Here is a 20288-nt window from a genome sequence, read left to right as displayed (position 1 = left end):
TTGGCATGGGAATGGACCAGATTCACCAATCAATAGCTCACTGCAACCTCTCTCCAGCACCGCAGCCACAGAAGGAATACCAATTTGAATCAAAAAGTAAAATGAAGAAATTAAAATTTAAGAAAAAGGGGGCAGCTGGTCACATGAGGGTGCAGATGAGATCCAGGAGCACGAACACCTCTTACCCTGTTGCATCTGCCATCTTGATAGCAGATAGAGCAATGTAAAACTATAGCACTAGCAATCGAGCAGCCTCTATTACCATAAAGCTGCAGAAATTGTGAGGTGGAGGGATTTTCTTTTTAAATCAAGAGGGCCAGTGTTTGTGGTCCATCCCTAACTGCACTTGCACTGAGTGGCTCATTCTGCCACTTCAGAGAGTATCGATAAGTCAGTAATATTACTGTGCATCTGGAGTCACACGTAGGCTAGACTAGGGAAGGATGGCAGATCTTCTTCCCCTGAAAGGATATTAATGAACCAGACGGGTTTATATTGATGATGGCTCATAGCTTTGTGTTCATAATCACCGAGAGTAGCTTCCAATTGAAGTGAAATTTTACCAGCTGTCGTGATGGGGTTTAAGTCCATGACCCCAGAACAATAATGTGGGTGACTAAATTCACAAGAGGTGGGAGAGGTGATAGCCTAGTGGTATTGTAGCTGGACTGTTAATCCAGAGACCCAGGTAATATTCTGGGGACCAGGTTCAAATCCCATTACAGCAGATAGTGGAATTTGAATTTGAATTCAACAAAAATCTGGAACTAGGAGTCTAACAACGACCATAAATTGATTGTTGGAAAAAACCTATCTGGCTCACTAATGTTCTTTAGAGAAGGAAACTGCCATCCTTACCTGGTCTGGCCTACCTGTGACTCCAGACCCACAGCAATGTAGTTGACTCTTCACTGTCCTCTGGGCAATAAATGCTGGTCAAGCCAACAACACTTCATCCCATGAATGAATCTTAACAAAAAGACAGAGCTGTGTCACCAAGCCACCTGAGTCAGAGAGTTAACAGCTGTTGGCTTTCTGCTGTCGAACCTGAGAAGACTTTTAGATCATTTACGGCTGAGGGGTCTGCAAAGTTAGGGGAGACCCTGCAAAATATCTGGCTCCCCTCCCATTGTCACTGTCTCAAAAATGACAGTGGATTTGTGTAGAATTTGGGTGGAACTTCAATTACTTTTGCGCATTATAGGATAAAGAATCACCCTGAAAAAATAGCAAAGTAAGATTTACAAGAATGACATCAGCACAAAGTTGTTACAATGATTAGGAGCAGGTTGGTCCTAAAGATACCCACTGGAGGGCAGTCACTGTCGGGTCCAGACAAAGTTCACACACCTGATACCAGGTATGGAGAGACTGTCTTATGAGGAGACGCTGAGTGGATTGGAACTGTACTCATTGGGACACCAAAGGATCAGAGGCAACTTTATTGAAACATAAAAGATTTTATGGAACCTGACAGGGTAGATATGGAATGGTTGTTTCACCTTGTGAGAGTACCTCTGACCAGAGGGAATAATCCCAAAATAAGGAGTCACGCATTTAAGACAGAGATGAGAATGAATGCCTTCTCTCAGAGAATAGTGAATCGGCAGAATTCTTTATCACCGAGGGGCGGGTGTTAGATTCATAGATACCCATTTGGCCCATACTGATCCTCTAAAGAGCATTCCACCCAGACCCACTCCAGCTACCCTATCCCTATAGTCTGGCATAGCCAATTAATCTGACCTGTACAACTTGGGACTGTGGGAGGAAACCAGAGCATCCAGAGGAAACCCATGCAGACACGGGTAGAATGTGCAAACTCCACACAGACATGAGGGTGGAATCGAACCCAGGTCTCTATCACCTTGAGGCAATGGTGCTAACCACTGAGCCATCATACCACTCTGGAAGCTCATTAAGTATATGCAAGGCTGAGACAGATAGACTTTGAATCAGTGAGGGAAACATGGGTTTCCAGGCAAAGGCAGAAAATGCAGTTCAAGATTACAAAGTCAGCCATGGCTTCATTGAATGTTGGGGCAGACTCAATGGGCTCAATGGCCTCCTTCTGAATTGATTTCTTAGGGTCATATGAATACACCGTTCTCTATGCCACCCGGTGGTGATGCTCTCAGGCAATGTGTTTCAGGTTATACTTATTCCATCGTGTGGGTAACAGATCTCCTCATCATCTCAAACCTACATTCTTGGAACATTGACCATCCTGCTAGTGGAAACAGTCTCTCCTTGGTTACCCACTCAAACCATTTTCTCTCTCCACTTAGGGGAACAGTACCAGCTTCTCTCAGCTCTCCTTGAAACTAATATCCCACGCTTCCTGGTGCCATTCCAATAAATGGTCAGTGTAATCTCAAAATTCTATTTTTCCTCTTGATCACAGTCTTTTTTCCTTTTCAAAGCCACAATTATAGCCATTACTCAGGAGGATAATTAATCTTTAAATGCAGTACAATTATCACCGGTATTTGCTTCACCATTCTGGACAGTGTGAACTATTGTTGCAGCAAGCTGCCGCTGAAAAGAATCCTTTTTCTCTGCTCACCCACTTGATTCCTTCTCAATACAGGTTCATGTTCTTTTATAAGACACGCGTGTGCATGTGTGTGTGTATATGTGTGAGAGAGAGAGAGAGAGAGAGAATGAGTATGAGTGCGAGAGAGAGAGCGAAACAATGTGTGTGTGCGCCCCTGTGTGTTAATGGCAGTGCGTATGTGTCAGTGTGTATGTGTATCAGTCTGTGTCTCCATGAATGTGTCAGCATGTGTATGCATGTTTGTGTGTGTGCAGTGTGTCTGTCTGCATGTGTCAGTGTGTTAATCTGTATGTCTTCATGTGTGTCTGTATGTGTCAGCATACATGTGCATGTCAATGTGAGTGCCTGTGTGTGTTTGTGACTGTGTGCACATATATGTGTCAGTGCACGCGTGTCCATCCTGAGAAAAAGGCAGTCCATCTTCTCTTTCCTGGGCTGTCCTGATTAGTGTTGTTAAATTGTTAGAGACAGCCCATATTAGGTTATTAAATAAGATGAGCACCCGTGGTGTTGGAGATGGCATAATAGCATGGATGGAGGCTAACTAACAAAAGAGAGATATTTTAGGTAAATGAATGGGAATCTGTAACTTGTGATGTATCACAGGAATCAATGCTGGGGCCACAATGATATACAATACGCATTAATGACTTGGATAAAGGAAGTGAATGTATTATAGCCAAGTTTGTTCAGAAGGCAAGTGGTGAGGATGATACAAAGAGTCTGCAGCAGGATACAGAAGGGTCAAGTGACGCGGTAAAACCTGGCAGATGGAACATAACATGGGGAAATGTGAGTTTCTGCACTTTGGAAGGAAAAATGAGGAGCTGAATATTATTTAAATGTAGAAAAACTGTGGAACACAGGGATTTGAAGGTCCACGTGCATGAACTTCATAAAGCTAGCGTCCAAGTCCAGGAGAGAAAGCAAATGGAATATTGGCGTTTGTTTCCAAGAAAATGCAGTTTAAAAAATAGGAAGGTTTTTATGTTAGTATCCAAGGCACAAATCAGAAGGAGGCAGGAATACTAGAAGAAAATGAGGATGGCAGATGCTGGAGATCAGAGTCAAAAAGTGTGGTGCTGGAAAAGCACAGCCGGTCAGGCAGCATCCGAAAAGCAGGACAATCGATGAAAGGAATTCCTGATGAAGAGCTTATGCTTGAAACGTCGACTCTCCTGCTCCTCGGCTGCTGCCTGACTGGCTGTGCTCTTCCAGCACCAGGTTTTATGACTCTGCAGCAGGAATACTGTGAACAGTTTCGAGTCCCATAGCTAAGGAAAGATATTCTGGCAGTGGACGTAGTTCAGGGAAGATTCACTAGCTGGTATCAGGTATGCAGGGACTCTGTAATAAGGAGAGGCCGAGTAGTTTGGGCCTGTACTCATTGGAATTTAGAAGAATAAGGGGTGACCTTTATCAAAACATACAAGATTCTTAGTGAACGTGGCAGGGTAAAGGTGGAAATGTTGTTTCCTGCTGTGGGTGAGTCTAGACATAATTTCAGAATAAGGTTTCACACATTTAAGACAGAGATGGGGAAGAATTTCTTCTTTCAGGAGAGCGTAGTGAATCTGTGGAATTGCTTGCTTCAGAGGGCTTTTGAGGCTGGGTCATTAAGTGAATTCAAGGAAAGACAAAGACAGATTTTTAATCAAATCAGTCAGGGAATCAAAGCTTATGGGGAAAATGCAGGCAAGTGGAGCTGCATATGATCAGATCAGCATCTGATGGTGCAGCAGACTCAATGGGCTGAATGGCCCACTCCTGAATCTCATGGCTGGGCAGTTCTGGTGGGCTGGCAAGCTGAACACTCATGCTTCTTCCTCAGTTCAGCATTACCATGGCTTTTGGCTTCCATAGAGAAGCTGTGTAAGGGTTTTGTAGGCTGGTCCATAATATCAAATCAAATGAGATCCTCGATGAGTTGGTAAGTTGCATAAGAAAGTTAACTTAGTCACAGAAGGCAGAGGTAGTTTGAGGGTGTTGAGGAGTGTTTTTTTCCGACTGGAGGTCTGTGACCAGTGGTGTTCACAAGGATCAGTGCTGGGAACCCCTGTTGTTTGAATGATAAAATGTGAATGATGTTTTAACTGAAACATATTAAGACAAAATGAAGGAAGTTAAATCTTAACTTTATTTGTTAAAATTATGCAATGCATATTTTCTGTGTTACAATATCTCATCTGAGAAATGCCATTAGAAGTCTGTCAACATATTTTTATTAATTATGTGTTGAAAGCTGCACGATTTATAAATATTAACATATTTTGTTAGAGGTCAGATTTAAATGAGTGGTAGAAATGTGATAGTCAAGTTTTGCGAAGGGGATTAAAAATAACTAGGTCAGACTTTACAGAACCCTAGTTTGAAACCACTGTGCCTCCTGAAGTATTAATGAAAATTTGCTTTAATTGTGGTTTACAACCAGAGCGAGAAAATGTTGTGCCATTAATTTAGCAGAGATTAGGATGAGCAAGATTTTCTTTACAATTAGCTTAAAAGCTTTTGGGTTCAGTTCAAAAGATGACAAGGGGCAGAACCAAGTACAGTCAAGAAAGTGGTGCTGGAAAAGCACAGCAGGTCAGCAAGCAGCATCTGAGGAGCAGGAGAATCGATGTTTCGGACAAAAGCCCTTCATTCCTGATGAAGGGCTTATGCCTGAAATGTCAATTTTCCTGCTCCTCAGATGTTGCCTGACCTGCTGTCCTTTTCCAGCATCGCACACTCAGCTCTAATCTCCAGCATTTGCAGTCTTCACTTTCTCCTAGCAGAACTAGATGTAGTCAGTCTTGGCAAAAGACTCCTCAAAGCAGTTAAGGAAACAGGTCATTGAAACACTAGTTTGTGAAACTTCCATTCCAGAGGTGTTAGAAGTCTGCTGATTATTAAACAGCTGAAAACGTTTAAGCTCTCGGTTGTCTGAGCAGTTAAGCTGTTCCTCATCCTCAGAAGAATCCACACGCTCAACCAATGCTGATCACTAGCTTATCAGACACATCCTGAGCATTAAGGAGAAATGCCTAGCAACTCATGGATCCAGAATGAGAAGTGTCAGTTAAAACAAACTCAAATTCGATAGGAGAAATATTTCTCTGCATTTTGGGATGACTGTTATATGACGGTGTTGGGAAATAGATGCAATTTTGTATTGCCATGTGTTTTGGAATCTATCAATCTGTATTGTGCAGGTAGACAACCTTTCATCCGAAATCCGAAAAGCTCCAAAATCCGAAGATTTTTTTGTGAGGTTTTTATCTCATTATCACGGTTATGTGGTGTGCAAGCAGTTCACCCAACTTCACACCCATTCGATGTGTGTCACTCAGATGTGACATGGGGGGTGTGGCCCAATACTGGCAGGGCTCAATTCTGCCTCAGGGCCCATTACTCACAGGGGGTCTGCTGTTCAATAGGATTTTAAAAGTTGTACCATTGAGCGATCACTTATTCTGAAATTCGAAAAATTCTGAATTCTGTAAACTAGCTGGTCCTGAGCATTTTGGATAAAGGATTGTGTACCTGTCTTTAGATATCTTGGTCTGTTTTATTTTTAATTCTTTTGTATAATCAACTCTGTTTTATTGTTAAAACCAGCTTTGCAACTTCATGAGCAAATTAGAAGAGAAACAAAATATCCATCAAGTTGGATTTCAATCTGAAATCTGACTTGCCGAGTGGTAAAATCAGCTGGGATCATAACAACAAAAGTAATCAACAAAATAAAAATGTAAAATTGATTTATCTTCTAAAAATAAGATTTTCATTACAGGGCAGGCAAGAAATTTATTCATAGGGGATACATGACAGCATAGGTCCATTATTCAGCCTGCAATCTCAGCTCTCCAATAGTCAATAACAATGTGCATTTTTGTTGGCAGTAAACATTCCAAGGTATTTCACAAGAGCAACAATCCACTGCACGAGATAAATGGGGATCAGATTGGCTAAGTTTTAAGGTGCATTTTAAAGGTGGTGAAGTTTAAAGAGAGGAAGCTGTAAAAGACACAGACACCAATGGGGGAATAAACACAAGTGCGTGTGCTCAAGGGACCAGGATTGCAGCAGTGCGCAGATCTCAGAAGGCTGTGTAGAATTACCAAGACAGAGATTACGATCGACTCGTAGGATAGAGAACTGAATCCCAGCCTTCATGGCTGTATAACTGAGTCCCAGAGCTGCAGATGCAGACACCTTCCCAGTCACTGTTGCAATCAGGTTTGCACTAACAAGGCACTTAACCAATTTCTCAGGAGGAAGAACCTGAATTTCAATCAGGTAGCAAAACCATTTACATGGTGCCACTTAATCTTAATGTAAATGAATGGGGACTCCAGAGCCTAACATAAAGATCCTCACTCTCAGCATCCATCATCATTACTAAACCATTTCATTAAGGAGCACTGCAACTTGAATGTGCTTGGAGTTGGGGGTGGGGGGAGCAATACGTTGATAATGCAGACTTTATTCTTAACCCAAGGCTTTTTGATTCTGTCGAAGATGATGCACAAGGTCCAATTAATCAAAGACCACAGCAGGCTGAATTTAATTCAGGCAAGATATTAATCGGGTGCTATTTCCGCACCACGTTTGCCTCGGGTACAACGAATAGGAGTTTCTTTTGGAGTTTTGTACAATCAGCACACAGCTTTATCTCTGTGGCGACACAGTCAAAGTGCAAACATCATTGATTCAGCGTTCCTCTCTGTTCCTGCAATCAGTACAACTCTCTCCAAGGAATATCACAACCTACTACACTGACACCCAGCAAACTCGCGCAGAACAGCGAAACATCGTGAAATTGTCTTCTTACGAATCTGTTTCCCCTTACCAACTTATATCACAGCTCGCCTCAATCTATAACTATCTGCTGTCGGAATGGAACTTCTTTTTTTACAGAACAACATCAGAGATGGTCAGCCCTTTTGCCATCAGCAACAGCGCTTCGATTCTGAAGAGGGCTCGAAATGTGACGTGGGTAGGTAGAGAAAAGGGAATGTGGAGGGTGAGCAAACACTTGCTCAAAGTCTTAGATTAGGAAGATTTAAATAAATTGCTTTAAAAAATAGTGCAAAAGTGTGCAATTGCATTGCATGTGGCAGTTAAACGCTAATAAATAAGATAGCATTTTCTAGTTTTTCATCACTTCATCCCAGAGATCAACACTATAACAATTAGCGAAAACGAAATGTATCTTCAGAATGTATTAACATTGATGTATCAAACTTCAAACTATTGCTGACTTAATCTGTTGTAGTAGCATTTGACATAATTCAATCAGCAGTGAAACTCAATTACTGACACTTCGGCATTGTTGTAACTGTATTAATGACATTATTCAATCAACACTGAAACTGTACAATCAAATCAGCATTTTCACTGTTTTACTGACAATTCAACCTCAATTACTGACAACATTCAATCGGCATGATAATTGTATTACTAACAATATTATATCGGCATTTGAATCACAACTTAGGTTCTACTCAATTAGTATTGTGATTGGAAGACTGACATTATTCGGTCACTATTGTAACTGTATTAATGACACTACTCAATAAGCATTGTAACTGTAATCCTGCACAATTCAAACAGCAGTGTGACTGCTACATGCATTCCTTAGACAATGTGACTGTACTGTTCACAGTTTATCAACATTATTGTAACTATGATGCTGACATCAGTCAGTCGGCATTGTCAATGCATGACTGACTCAGTTCAAATCAGCACTGTAACTGTGACTCAACTGAATTAGCATTGTAGCTGAATTACTGACACAATGATTATTATGACTGTGTCAATATTCCAATAGTATTGTGACTGTATTGCTGATATGATTCAATGAGCATTGTAGCTGCACCACTGACATTATTGCATCCGGATTGCAACTATATCACCGACAGTCTTCCACCTGTATTACAACTGTATCAATAATACAAGCAACGAGCATTATGACTGTATCACTGACACTATTCCATCATTTACTTAATTACAGGCATTCAACCAGCCATGTAATTGTGTTAGAGACAATATTATATCAACCGTCTAACCACATCATAGATCAGGATTGTAACTGCTGCTGATGAAATTCCATCAGCATTGTGACTGTAATACTGACACCATTTAACTAGCAATGTGACTGTAATACTGACACCATTTAACTCGCAATGTGACTGTAATACTGACATCACCCTGCATTGTGACTGTAATACTGACACCATTTAACTAGCAATGTGACTGTAATACTGACACCAACCAGCATTGTGACTGTAATACTGACACCATTTAACTAGCAATGTGACTGTAATACTGACACCATTTAATTAGCAATGTGACTGTAATACTGACACCAACCAGCATTGTGACTCGAATACTGACACTATTTAGACATTATGACTGCGATATTGACACCAATTAATCGGCATTGCAACTGAGATACTGACGCAATTCAATCAGCGTTGCAGCTATGACTGACACTTCAGCGTGCATTGTAACTGTTATCACTGACTGCATTTCAATCAGCACTGTGGATGTACTGCTGTATAACCGAAACCATTCCAAAATCATTCTGACTGTATTATTCACTCAGCCCGGTGCCTGTATTGCTTACACAGCGGCAATGTAAGCTGTAATTTGTGTTAAAGCAGTAGCAGCAGCTGTGGGAGTCACTCTCCGCTCCTGATGCCAGCTCAATGCAGTGAGGAATTTATCAGGGTGAGTGAGTCAGTGAGTCTGGATGTACCTAACGAACAGCCCTGAGAGCCGAAACTTCAAATCTCGCATTCACAGGCACAGTCTATAGTTGGGAGCTGGTGGTGTGAATGAATGGGCGAGAGCAGTTTGATATTTGCAGCCTCTCGTTCCGTGTCTGATTTCAGTGAGACAAACCAAGGCATTTTACCACAGTGCTATTGATACTTTGTTCACTGCCTATAGCAACCTTGAGAGGCAGTGGTAGTGTCCATACCCCTTGCTGTGGGGGGTGGGGATATCTAGGTGCTGGGGAAACTCAGCAGGTCTGGGCAGCATCTTCGCGACAATCCCACACGGTTAGCTTTTACTCCAGAGACTGCCAAACCCGGGGGAGTTTTCTCCGGTACTCTGTCCCTAACCCAGCCCATCACCCGTTTTATTTCGGATCTCCAACAGCCACAGCAATTTGCTTTTGTTGTCTTTCCCAACAAGTTAAAAAAAAATTGAATATTATTGACAAGTTTGTGACAGGTTTGACCTGAAATGGTTAGCACCAGGAATAAGATGAAATACATCAAAGAAAATGCTTAGTCATCAAACATCCATGGCCAGAAAGTATCCTCAGATTTCCTGATGAAGGGATTTTGCCTAAAACGTCGATTTTCCTGCTCCTCGGATGCTGCCTGACCTGCTGTGCTTTTCCAGCACCACTCTAATGTAGACTCTGATTTCCAGCATCTGCAGTCCTTCTCACTTTTGCCTTGTAGATATATTTAAGCAATCTTTTAGGACACATCTGTGGAGCAGGTAGAACTTGAACTCCGATCTCCGAGGCAGGGACACTACCACTGCACTACAAGGCTCTCCTCTCTAACAAAATGCATAGATTTTGTCAATTAACCGGTCCAGACATTTCTGGAGCAGGTGGGGCTTGAACCCACTCACTCAGAGGTAAGGACTGTACCAGAAGAACCCAAACCCCTCAGGGCAGGCATCTTCCAATCAAACTGAACACAGACATAGGGCGTAATCGGTACAGCGGATAAGATTTGAACCAGGCCTCCTAGCTTAGAGGCAGGGATAATACCATTGCACCATTAAACATATTCCAAGCCATCTCTGGAGCAGGTGGGTGGGATTTGAAGCCTGAATTTCCAATGTAGAAGAAGGAACACTGTCACTGGGCTACAGGAAGCCCCCTCACTATAGTGCTTTGCAGTACAAGCTTAGATACAAAGAGAAACATTCTGTGGTAGACGTCTCATTGAGACCCAGCTTTCCACACTCATCTGCTCCAGGAATTACTATCCCGAGTGAATGGATGACATCTTGCACAGGGTTCCATCGGGATCATGAGCCCATCCACACCCGTCCTTTCCCACAGAGTCACTTTCTACTGGTTAAGTGGGGCCCCTCTCAGAGTATACCTGCCCCTCCCACTTCTTCATACCTTGATGAGCCTCTCCCCCACCCCCAGTGACATGTAACACACAGGGACACCCCCCACCCCCTCTCTCTGGTGTCTCAGGAGAGGGCCGCTATTCGGATAAATCACTGCAGATGCTGGAATCTGTTCAGAAAACAAAAATAATACAATGCTGGTAATCTCTGGGTGCTGTCTGCCCAGCTGTAATTTCCAGCATTTTTTTTTGGTTCCAGTGCTGTTAATTGCCTGCTGGAATTCCTTGCATCCTGACTGTCAGCTCCTGAAGTGGGGGCGGGGGGACGAAGCGCGATTTCAGAATAAACGGGATTGGGAGGGTGAGGGATGGAGCCAGGGTGTATGGAAGGAGGGAGTGTGGGTGAGGACGGGAGGGAGGAGGGGGGAGGAGGGAGGAGGGAGGAGAGGGGGAGGGGGGAGGGGAGAGGGGAGAGGGGAGAGGGGAGAGGGGAGAGGGGAGAGGGGGGAGGGAGGGAGGAGGAGGGAGAGGAGGGGGAGAGGAGGGGAGGAGGGGGAGAGGAGGGGAGGGAGGGGGGAGAGGAGGGGAGGGAGGAGGGAGAGGAGGGGAGGGAGGAGGGGAAGGAGGGAGGGAGTGTGAGGGAGGGAGGAAGAGAGTGTGAGGGAGGGTGGGGGATGGTGGAGGAGGGGATGCGAGGGAGGGAGGGGATGCGAGGGAGGGAAGGGGTGTGAGGGAGGGAGTGGGAGGGAGGGTGGAGGAGGGGAGGGTGTGTCGAGGAGGGAGGCGACTTGAAAAGCTCATTAAAAGAAATTGGCGGGTTGTGAGAGGGAGGACACGATGGGCCGAAGGTGCTGCGGGGTTGTGGTCCAGTTTGGGGTCCGTACATGCAGCACTCCCCGAGCCTGCCTCCACCTTGAACGAAGCAGCCTCGCAGCTCGGCTGGTGACTGGGAACTCCCGCACCCAGGGATATATCGACACCCAGTGTACAAAATTAAAATCCATTTATTTTTATCCCTTTTTCTTTTTGAAAAGAAAGGAAACGACTGTGATATTCAGAGATCCCCCAGCAAACAACAGCAAAGAAAATCAAATACCCAATTAATCCAATCATTGCTTGGGACCGGATCTCACTATAATTATGGCCATTCGAAAAAAATACAACAGCGAGAGGGAGAGGGAGAACCACTGAGGGAGTCCTGTGCTGTCGAAAGGACAGACAGAAAGTGATCTCAAGGGAATTTCTCCCCAGTCCCTTTGTTGTGGGGAGGGGTGAACTGGGGACAGAATGTCATTTGCAAATAAAACTATAAGGGAAGGGGCTGCATAACTCCAATGGCTGAAAGCGCCTATAAAGATGGGGGAGGGAGGTGTGGGGTATCTGCCCTGCCTGACTTGTGTTTTGGGGCAAGTGTGGACCGGCAGCCGCCTTCTGATCTGCCTCATCCTTTGCATCCGAAAGATAAAGAGACACAGAATCCCTTGCTGAGAAAAAAACAAGTACAGGATGGAGATGACAGCGGGTCAGGCAGCATCCAGGGAGGGAGGGGGGAGAGGAGGGAGGGAGAGAGGGAGGGGGGGGAGAGGGGAGGGAGAGGGAGGGGAGGGAGAGAGGGAGGGGGAGGGAGAGGGGAGGGAGAGGGAGGGAGGGGGAGAGGGGAGGGAGAGGGAGGGAGAAAGGGAGAGGGAGGGAGGGGGAGAGGGGAGGGAGAGGGCAGGGAGAGGGGGAGCAAGGGGGGAGGGGAGGGAGAGAGGGAGAGGGAGGAGGGAGGGGGTGGGGAGAGGGAGGGAGAGAGGGAAGGAGTGAGAGAGGGAGGGAGAGAGGGAGGGAGAGAGGGAGAAGGGGGAGAGAGGGGGAGAGGGAGGGAGAGAAGGGGAGAGGGAGGGAGAGAAGGGGAGAGGGAGGGAGAGAGCGAGGGAAGGAGGGGAGAGGGAGGGAAGGAGGGGGAGAGGGAGGGAGGGAGAGGGGGAGAGGGTGGGAGGGAGAGGGGGAGAGGGAGGGAGGGAGAGGGGGAGAGGGAGGGAGGGAGAAGGGGAGGGGGAGGAGGGGGGAGAGGGAGAGGGAGGGAGAGGGAGGGAGAGGGTGGGAGGGAGGGAGAGGGAGGGGGTGGGAGGGAAGGAGAGGGAGGGAAGGAGGGAGGGAGGGAGAGGGATGGAAGGAGGGAGGGAGGGATAGGGAGGGAAGGAGGGAGGGAGGGAGAGTGAGGGAAGGAGGGAGGGAGAGTGAGGGAAGGAGGGAGGGAGAGGGAGGGGGGTGGGGAGGGAGGGGGAGGGAGAAGGGGAGGGGGAGGGAGAGGGGGAGGTGGAGGGAAGAGGGGTGAGGGGGAGGGGGGAGAGGGGGAGGGGGAGAGGGAGGGACAGAGAGGGAGGGAGAGAGAGGGAGGGAGAGAGAGGGAGGGAGAGGGAGGGAGGGTGAGGGAGAGAGGGAGGGGGAGGGAGAGGGAGGGAGAGGAAGGAGAGGGGTGGAGAGGGGGAGAGGAGTGGAGGGGGGAGCGCGGGGGGGTAGAGGGAGCGAGGGGGAGGGAGAGGAGGGACGGAGAGGGAGGGAGGGAGAGGGATGCGAGGGGAGAGAGAGTGAGGGAGGGAGAAAGGGAGAGTGAGTGAGGAAGGGAGAGTGAGTGAGTGAGAGGGAGGGAGCGATGGGGAGAGAGGGATAGGGAGGGAAGAACGGAGAGGGAGGGAGGAACGGAGAAGGAGGGAGGAGCGGAGAGGGAGAGAGGGAGAGGGAGAGAGGAAGAGAGGGAGGGGGAGGGAGAGAGGGAGGGAGGGAGTGGGAGGGTGGGTGGGAGGGAGAGAGGGAGGGAGGGAGTGGGAGGGTGGGTGGGAGGGAGAGAGGGAGGGAGGGAGTGGGAGGGTGGGTGAGGGAGGGAGAGAGGGAGGGAGGGAAAGACAGGGGGAGAGGGGAGGGCGAAGGAGGGGGAGGGAGGAGAGAGAAAGAGAGTGAGGGAGAGAGACAGGGGGAGGGTCGTGGGGGAGGGGGGAGGGAGGAGGGAAAGAGAGGGGGAGAGAGGGGAGGGGAGAGAGGGGAAAAGGGGGGAGTGAGGGAGAGAGAGAGACAGATGGGGGAGAGAGACAGGGGGAGAGAGAGAGAGAGAGAGAGACCAAGAGAGAGAGACAGGGACAGAGAGAGAGAGACAGGGACAGAGAGAGAGAGGGGGAGAGGGGGAGAGGGGGAGAGACAGCCAGCTATCGTTTTGAGTCCAGGCGACTCTCCATCAGATTCCCACATCTGCAGGAAATTTACACCCTAGAATTCCCCCTGACAGTGAGGAAACAGGCCATTCAGCCCATCGAGTCCAGACCGACCCGTCCCCACCAAAGAGCATCCCACCTCACTCCCCCCGCCCCTGTAACCCCTGCATGTTCCCATTGGCTGTATTATAATCCATGGCCTCCCCATTTCGGGAGCAGCTCACTTCAACGGCCCTTCAATGGGTGATGTGCCCAAGTGTGGGAGGCGATGGTTGGAACATTCCAGATTCCATGCTGTCCATCTCTCTGCCTCTGTTTGCACTCTGAGGAATGAACCTTCCCGCGGTGTGAGGTGAGGGTTCGGTGTTGGAGACTGGCTCCATTGGCCACCCAGTGAACTCTGACTTCTCTGGCCTGAATCTTGGGGCATTGGAACCTTCTCCCTCTCAAAACAAATAGCGGGGGGGGGGGGAGAAAGCTTTTCTTAAGGAAAATTCCTCCCCCCTTTTTTGAAAGAAAAACCTGACGCCCTTGCACATGGACTTTCAAATCAGGTGTATTTCTGAGCTCTGTCTCTGTGTGTATCTGCATCTGAATTCAGAAAGCAAGTCGAACTTATTAAATATCACCGGCTAGAGAGAATTCTCCCCCCAAAGCATTAACCCTTTGCATTACATTGAACAGGAACAGAGTTAAAATGTTCAACACGTAATTTTAAAAGTAATTTTCTCGGCTCTTAACTGGACAAAATATGTCATTCGATTTAGAAATGCACAAATTCGAGCTTTCGGCATGCAAGTCTGAACCAGAGGAGGGGGAAGAGAATAAAAAATAACAGATGAATAAGACAAGTTTTAAGCATATTGAAAAGAGAGAGAGAGAGAGACGCACCGTGACCGCCTCGCAGAGAGGCTGGGGAACGGTAGATGGAGATGGGAGAGACTGAGTGATGCTTGCTCCCGTGGAAGTGATGTTCCTGGTGCAAGACAGGGCCCGATGAGGAGCAGAACACGGTGCTCACGATGGATCCCAGGGTCAGGTACCAGATCCAGGACGGCGAGCGGCGGCAGGAGCGAGGGGTCCGGTGTCTCGGGGCCGGACTCAGTAAGTTCCTCTTCAAGTGCATGGTCAGCGCGCTGGGAGGGCGGTCAGACAGCGCAGCACTGCTCCCGGGCGGCCAGCCGCACTCATTGTCCTCGCCAGCTCATTCTGGGTCTCCCAGGGTCTTTCACTCCAACCTTCCACAGCCCAGACACACACACACACACACTCCCCCACACCTCCCCCTTCCCCCCCTCCCCTGCAAAAAAAAATCTACTCCCCCCGCCGTCCCTAATTATTTCAAGAAAATTCCCCCCCACTTTGACTCTTAACTTGCTACCTTGGCTCCTTGGAGCAGCCCTGAGGATTGAACTAGTTTGCAGAACATGGTCACCAATCTGTAATCCTGGCGCCAGTCAGCAATCCGCTCCCTCCACTGAATAAAGCAAAAAAAAAGGGTTTGGACAATCTTCCTGCTAAAGAGAGGAACACAAGAAGCCTTTCTCTCTCACTCTCTCCCACACACACACACACACACACTGAGAATGGTCAGAATACAAATGAATAAACCGGCAGGCTGACAGTTCCCAAGACCTTCCGGGCTCCCCTCAGTCCCAGACTCGTCCTGACTGATGCACTGCAGCTCGCTCAAGTACTGAGACGCCTCGGCTCGGGAGTCCTGCTCCCAGCAACTCCGAGGGAAGAGGGTTAACCCTGTGAGGACTGGCTGGAAGGAGAGAGAGGCTGCAACGTACATCGCTCGCTGGGAGGGGGTGGGGTGAGAGGGGAGGGCCACTGCAGACCCCAGTCTTTCCTCAACTTGATCCAACATTGGAAATGGGTGTCTGGCACTGACCAGGCAGCAACACTGAGGGGGCAGTCTGCCTATGGAGGGAGCATGGGGTCCGTCTCTTGATATCCAGGACCCTAAGATGTTGGGAGTGATGGCCCTAGTATGAGATTAGATTCCCTACAGTGTGGGGACAGGCCCTTCAGCCCAACCAGTCCTCCAAAGAGTAACCCACCCAGACTTATTTCCCTCTAATGCATTTATGAATAATTTAGCATGGTCAGTTCACCTGACTCACACATCTTTGGACTGTGGGAGGAAATCGGAGCACCCGGAGGAAACCCACACAGACACAGGAGAGAATGTGCAGGCAGTCACCTGAGGCTGGAATCGAACCTGGGTCCCTGGCGCTGTGAGGCAGCAGTGCTAACCAGTGAGCCACCATGTCACCCACTATTGTACCGTGACTATTAATCCAGATAATGTTCTGGGGACCCAGGTTCAAATCCCGCCATAGCCCATTGTGGAATTTGAGTTCAATAAATATCTGGAATTACTATAAATCTATTGCCCATTGTTGGGAAAAGGGAAGGCAATCTGCCATCCTTACCTGGTCTGGCCTACATGTGACTCCAGACCCACAGTAATATGGTTGGCTCCCAACCGCCCTCTGGGCAATGAGGGATAAACAATAAATACTGGCCAAGCCAGCGATGGCCTCATCCCATGAATGAATAAGGGCTTGCCCTTGCCTGGCCACATGCCTTTGTCCATGATGCTGTGTGGAAGGAACAGAGTTGGTTTCAGACTGGGTGAAGGGTGAGGTTTGGCACTAGCTGGCTATCCTCGCTGCCAGTGAATCCTGCCTCCCCTCCAGCTATCCCTTCATCCTCTGTTTGCTTGGGGAATGAGGTGGGGAGGGGGGTGGCAATGGCAGGGGTTGGGGAGTTGCTGAGCTCCAGCTATCAGCAGCGCTGGCTCACTTGCTGTCCACTGTCTCCCATTCCAGTCCTGCCACATGACCACACGTGCAGACATACTGCTGCTGGGGACATCCCAGATTGCCAGCAACAGTAACCTAAAAGAAGCATTTAAAACACATGCACAATTCTGTGCATGTCGCTGTGAACTCCGCTTTACTGATCCAAAGGATTCAGACACATTCTAAATGGGACTCCTTCCCCCTTCTGATCTTTACCTACTCTCCTTCTGGGAGATCTCACTGCCTCCTGTGCTACAGTACCCACCATACACCAGTCCAGCACAATGGGCCTCTTGCTGTGCCATATCAACTCTGTGATTCTGAGGAACAGAAGTCACCACCAATACCCCCATCAACTCCTGGAAAATACAACCTGTCCCAAATGGGTGTTATTTTGGGTTACTTGTTCATGGGGATGGGGATGCCAGTGTTTATTGCCCATCCCTTGTTGTCCTTGAGAAGGTGGAGGTAAACTGCCTCCTTGAACAGCTGCAGTCCATATGCTGCAGGTGGACACACAATGCTGTTAGAGAGGAAATTCCCACATTTTCATCCAGTGTCACTCAAGGAACAATGTTATATTCCCAATTCCGGGTGGTGAGTGACTTGAGGAGGAACTCGCAGACAGTGGTGTTCCCATGTACCTGCTGCTCTTTTCCCTCCAGATGGAAATATTTATCACTTTGGAGGGTGCTGCCTAAGGATCTCTGGTGGATTTCTGCAGTGTGTCTTGCAGTTAGTGCACACTGCTGCCACTGAGCATCGGTGGTGGAGGGAGTGGATGTTTTTAGATGTGGTGCCAATCAAACGGGCTGCTTTGTCCTGGATGGCATTGAGCTTCTTGAGTGTTGTTGGACCTGCACCCATCCAGGCAAAGGGGGAGTATTTCATCACCTTCCAGGCTTGTCCCTTGTTGCTGGTGAACAGACCTTGGAGAGTCAGGAGGTGACTGACTCACCACAGAATTCCTACTCCCTGACCTGCTCTTGGAGCCAGACTATTTGTATGGCCTGTCCAGTTTGGTTGGTGCTGGGGTTTGGGTGCCAATTGTTTCACAAGAACTCTTCACAATGAGTGGGTGGGAATCAGCCAGAGATACTCAGCAGGTAGGCAAGTCTTTGGCTTGTTGGAACTGGTGTAGGATCTCTTCACAGAATGGGGAATGACAGACAGTCCAATTCCTGCATTCACTTGAGCTTTCTTAACTATGAGGCATGCAGGGAGCACTGCTTGTGATTGCTGGGCCTCTTACTGAGATATTTGTATCATCGATAGTCACAGGTGAGGTGCTGGAAGACTGGAGGTGGTGCCTCTGTTTAAGAAAGGTGGTAAGGACAAGCCAGGGAACTATAGACCTGTGAGCCTGACGCTGGTGGTTGGCAAGATGTTGGAGGGAATCCTGAGGGACAGGATATACATGTATTTGGAAAGGCAAAGACTGATTAGGGATATTCCTGATGAAGGGCTTTTGCCCGAAACGTCAATTTTCCTGCTCCTCAGATGCTGCCTGAACTGCTGTGCTTTTCCAGCACCACTCTAATTCTGATGAGGGATAGTCAACATGGCTTTGTGCGTGGGAAATCATGTCTTACAAACTTGATGGAGTTTTTTTGAAGAAGTAACAAAGAGGATTGATGAGGGCAGAGCCGTAGATGTTAGTTATATGGATGTCAGTAAGACTTTCGACAAGGTTCCCCATGGGAGACTGGTGAGCAAGGTTAGACCTCATGGAATACAGGGTGAACTCGCCATTTGGATGCAGAACTGGCTCAAAGGTAGAAGACATAGGGTGGTGGAGGGTTGTTTTTCAGACTGGAGGCCTGTGACCAGTGGAGTGCCACAAGGATCCGTGCTGGGTCCACTACATTTTGTCATTTATACAAATGATTGGATGTGAGCATAAAAGGCATAGTTACAAAGTTTGCAGTTGACACTGAAATTAGAGGTGTATTGGGCAGTGAAGAAGGTTACCTCAGATTACAATGGGATTTTGATCAGATGGGCCATTGGGCTGAGGAGTGGCAGATGGAGTTTAATTTATATAAATGCGAGGTGCTGCATTTTGTGAAAGCAAATCTTAGCAGGACTTATACACTTAATGGTTAAGGTCCTAGGGAGTGTTGCTGAACAAAGAGACTTTGGAGTGCAGGTTCATAGCTCCTTAAAAGTAGAGTCGCAGGTAGATAGGATAGTGAAGAAGGCATTTGATATGCTTTCCTTTATTGGTCAGAGTATTGAGTACAGGAGTTGGGAGGTCATGTTATGACATTGGTTAGGCCACTTTTGGGTTTTTGTGTGAATTCTGGTCTCCTTCCTTTCGGAAGGATGTTGTGAAACTTGAAAGGATTCAGAAAAGATTTACAAGGATGATGCCGGGGTGGAGGATTTGAGCTATAGGGAGAGGCTGAACAAGCTAGGGCTGTTTTTCCTGGAGTGTCGGAGGCTGAGGGGTGACCTTATAGAAGTTTTATAAACTTATGAGGGGCATGGATAGGATAAATGGACAAGATCTTTTCCCTTGGGTGGGGGAGTGCAGAACTAGAGGGCATAGGTTGAGGGTGAGAGGAGAAAGATATAAAAGAGACCTAAGGGAAAACCTTTTCACGCAGAGGGTGGTACGTGTATGGAATGAGCTGCCAGAGGAAGTGGTGGAGGCTGGTACAATTGCAACATTTAAAAGGCATTTGGATGGGTATATGAAAAGGAAGGGTTTGGAGGATATGGGCTGGGTGCTGGCAGGTGGGACTAGATTGTGTTGGGACATCTGGTCAGCGTGGTCGAGTTGGACTGAAGGGTCTGTTTCCGTGCTGTACATCTCTATGACTCTGTGACTGTATTGCAAAGAAAGCCTTAGAAACACAGGAACTTAGTAAATTAGAGCAGGAGTACGCCATTCAGTCCATCGAGTCTCCCCCACTGTTCAACTAGATCATGGTCAGAAGTCACATGACGCCAGGTTATAGTCCAACAGGTTTACTGGATGTCACACAAGTTTTCGGAGAGGTGCTCCTTCGTCAGGGGATGAAGGGGCTGTATTCTGAAAGCTTATGTGATTTCATCCACCTCAGTTCAACATCGGCGTGTCCACATCACAACTGGATCCTGGCTGGCATTTTCCCCTCAGCGCTATTTTCCTGCATTATCGCAGTAATAGCGTTAAAATCTGTATTTTTTGAAACAAAGTAAACTGCCTCAGGCTGCCTCAAAACTCTTTACAACCAATCAAATATATGTGTTGTCACCTAAGAACCAGAGCAACCAATATTCATTCACCGTGTTCCCACAAATTGCAATACAGTAATAACCAGATCATCTGTTTATTATGAAGTTGATTCCTGGATTGATAATAGCCAGAACAACTCCCCATCTCTTCATCAAAATTGTGACATACATACATACATACATGTAAATTAGAGTCAGGAATAAGTTATTTCAACCCTAAAGTCTGCTCTCCCAATCAAAAAGGTCATGCCCTGATTTGATTCTCGACTCATACCCACCCACCCCATCCTTTACCTTCCCGCTTAACAAGACCCTTCCGTTTGAAATATTCAAGGACTTTGCTCCCACTATCTTGTCAGGAAAGGAGTTCAAAAGAACGCACTATCCTCCAAGGAAGTGGTTCAGAGGGTGA

General features: G+C 47.4%; 1 protein-coding gene across 1 annotated transcript in view; it reads right to left on the bottom strand.

The window, feature by feature from the left end:
• Positions 1 to 14967, bottom strand: part of LOC132818221 (neurexin-3-beta-like) — a 596149-nt gene extending 581182 nt beyond the window's left edge. The window contains exon 1 of the mRNA XM_060829003.1: positions 14733 to 14967. Within this exon, the coding sequence (XP_060684986.1) occupies positions 14733 to 14967 (235 nt within the window). The remainder of the gene's footprint in view (positions 1 to 14732) is intronic.
• Between the last annotated feature and the right edge of the window lie 5321 nt (positions 14968 to 20288).

Source organism: Hemiscyllium ocellatum, chromosome 8 (genome assembly GCF_020745735.1).
Source record: "Hemiscyllium ocellatum isolate sHemOce1 chromosome 8, sHemOce1.pat.X.cur, whole genome shotgun sequence".
Classification (NCBI taxonomy): Eukaryota; Metazoa; Chordata; class Chondrichthyes; order Orectolobiformes; family Hemiscylliidae; genus Hemiscyllium; species Hemiscyllium ocellatum.
This window is presented reverse-complemented; position numbering and strand designations above follow the sequence as displayed.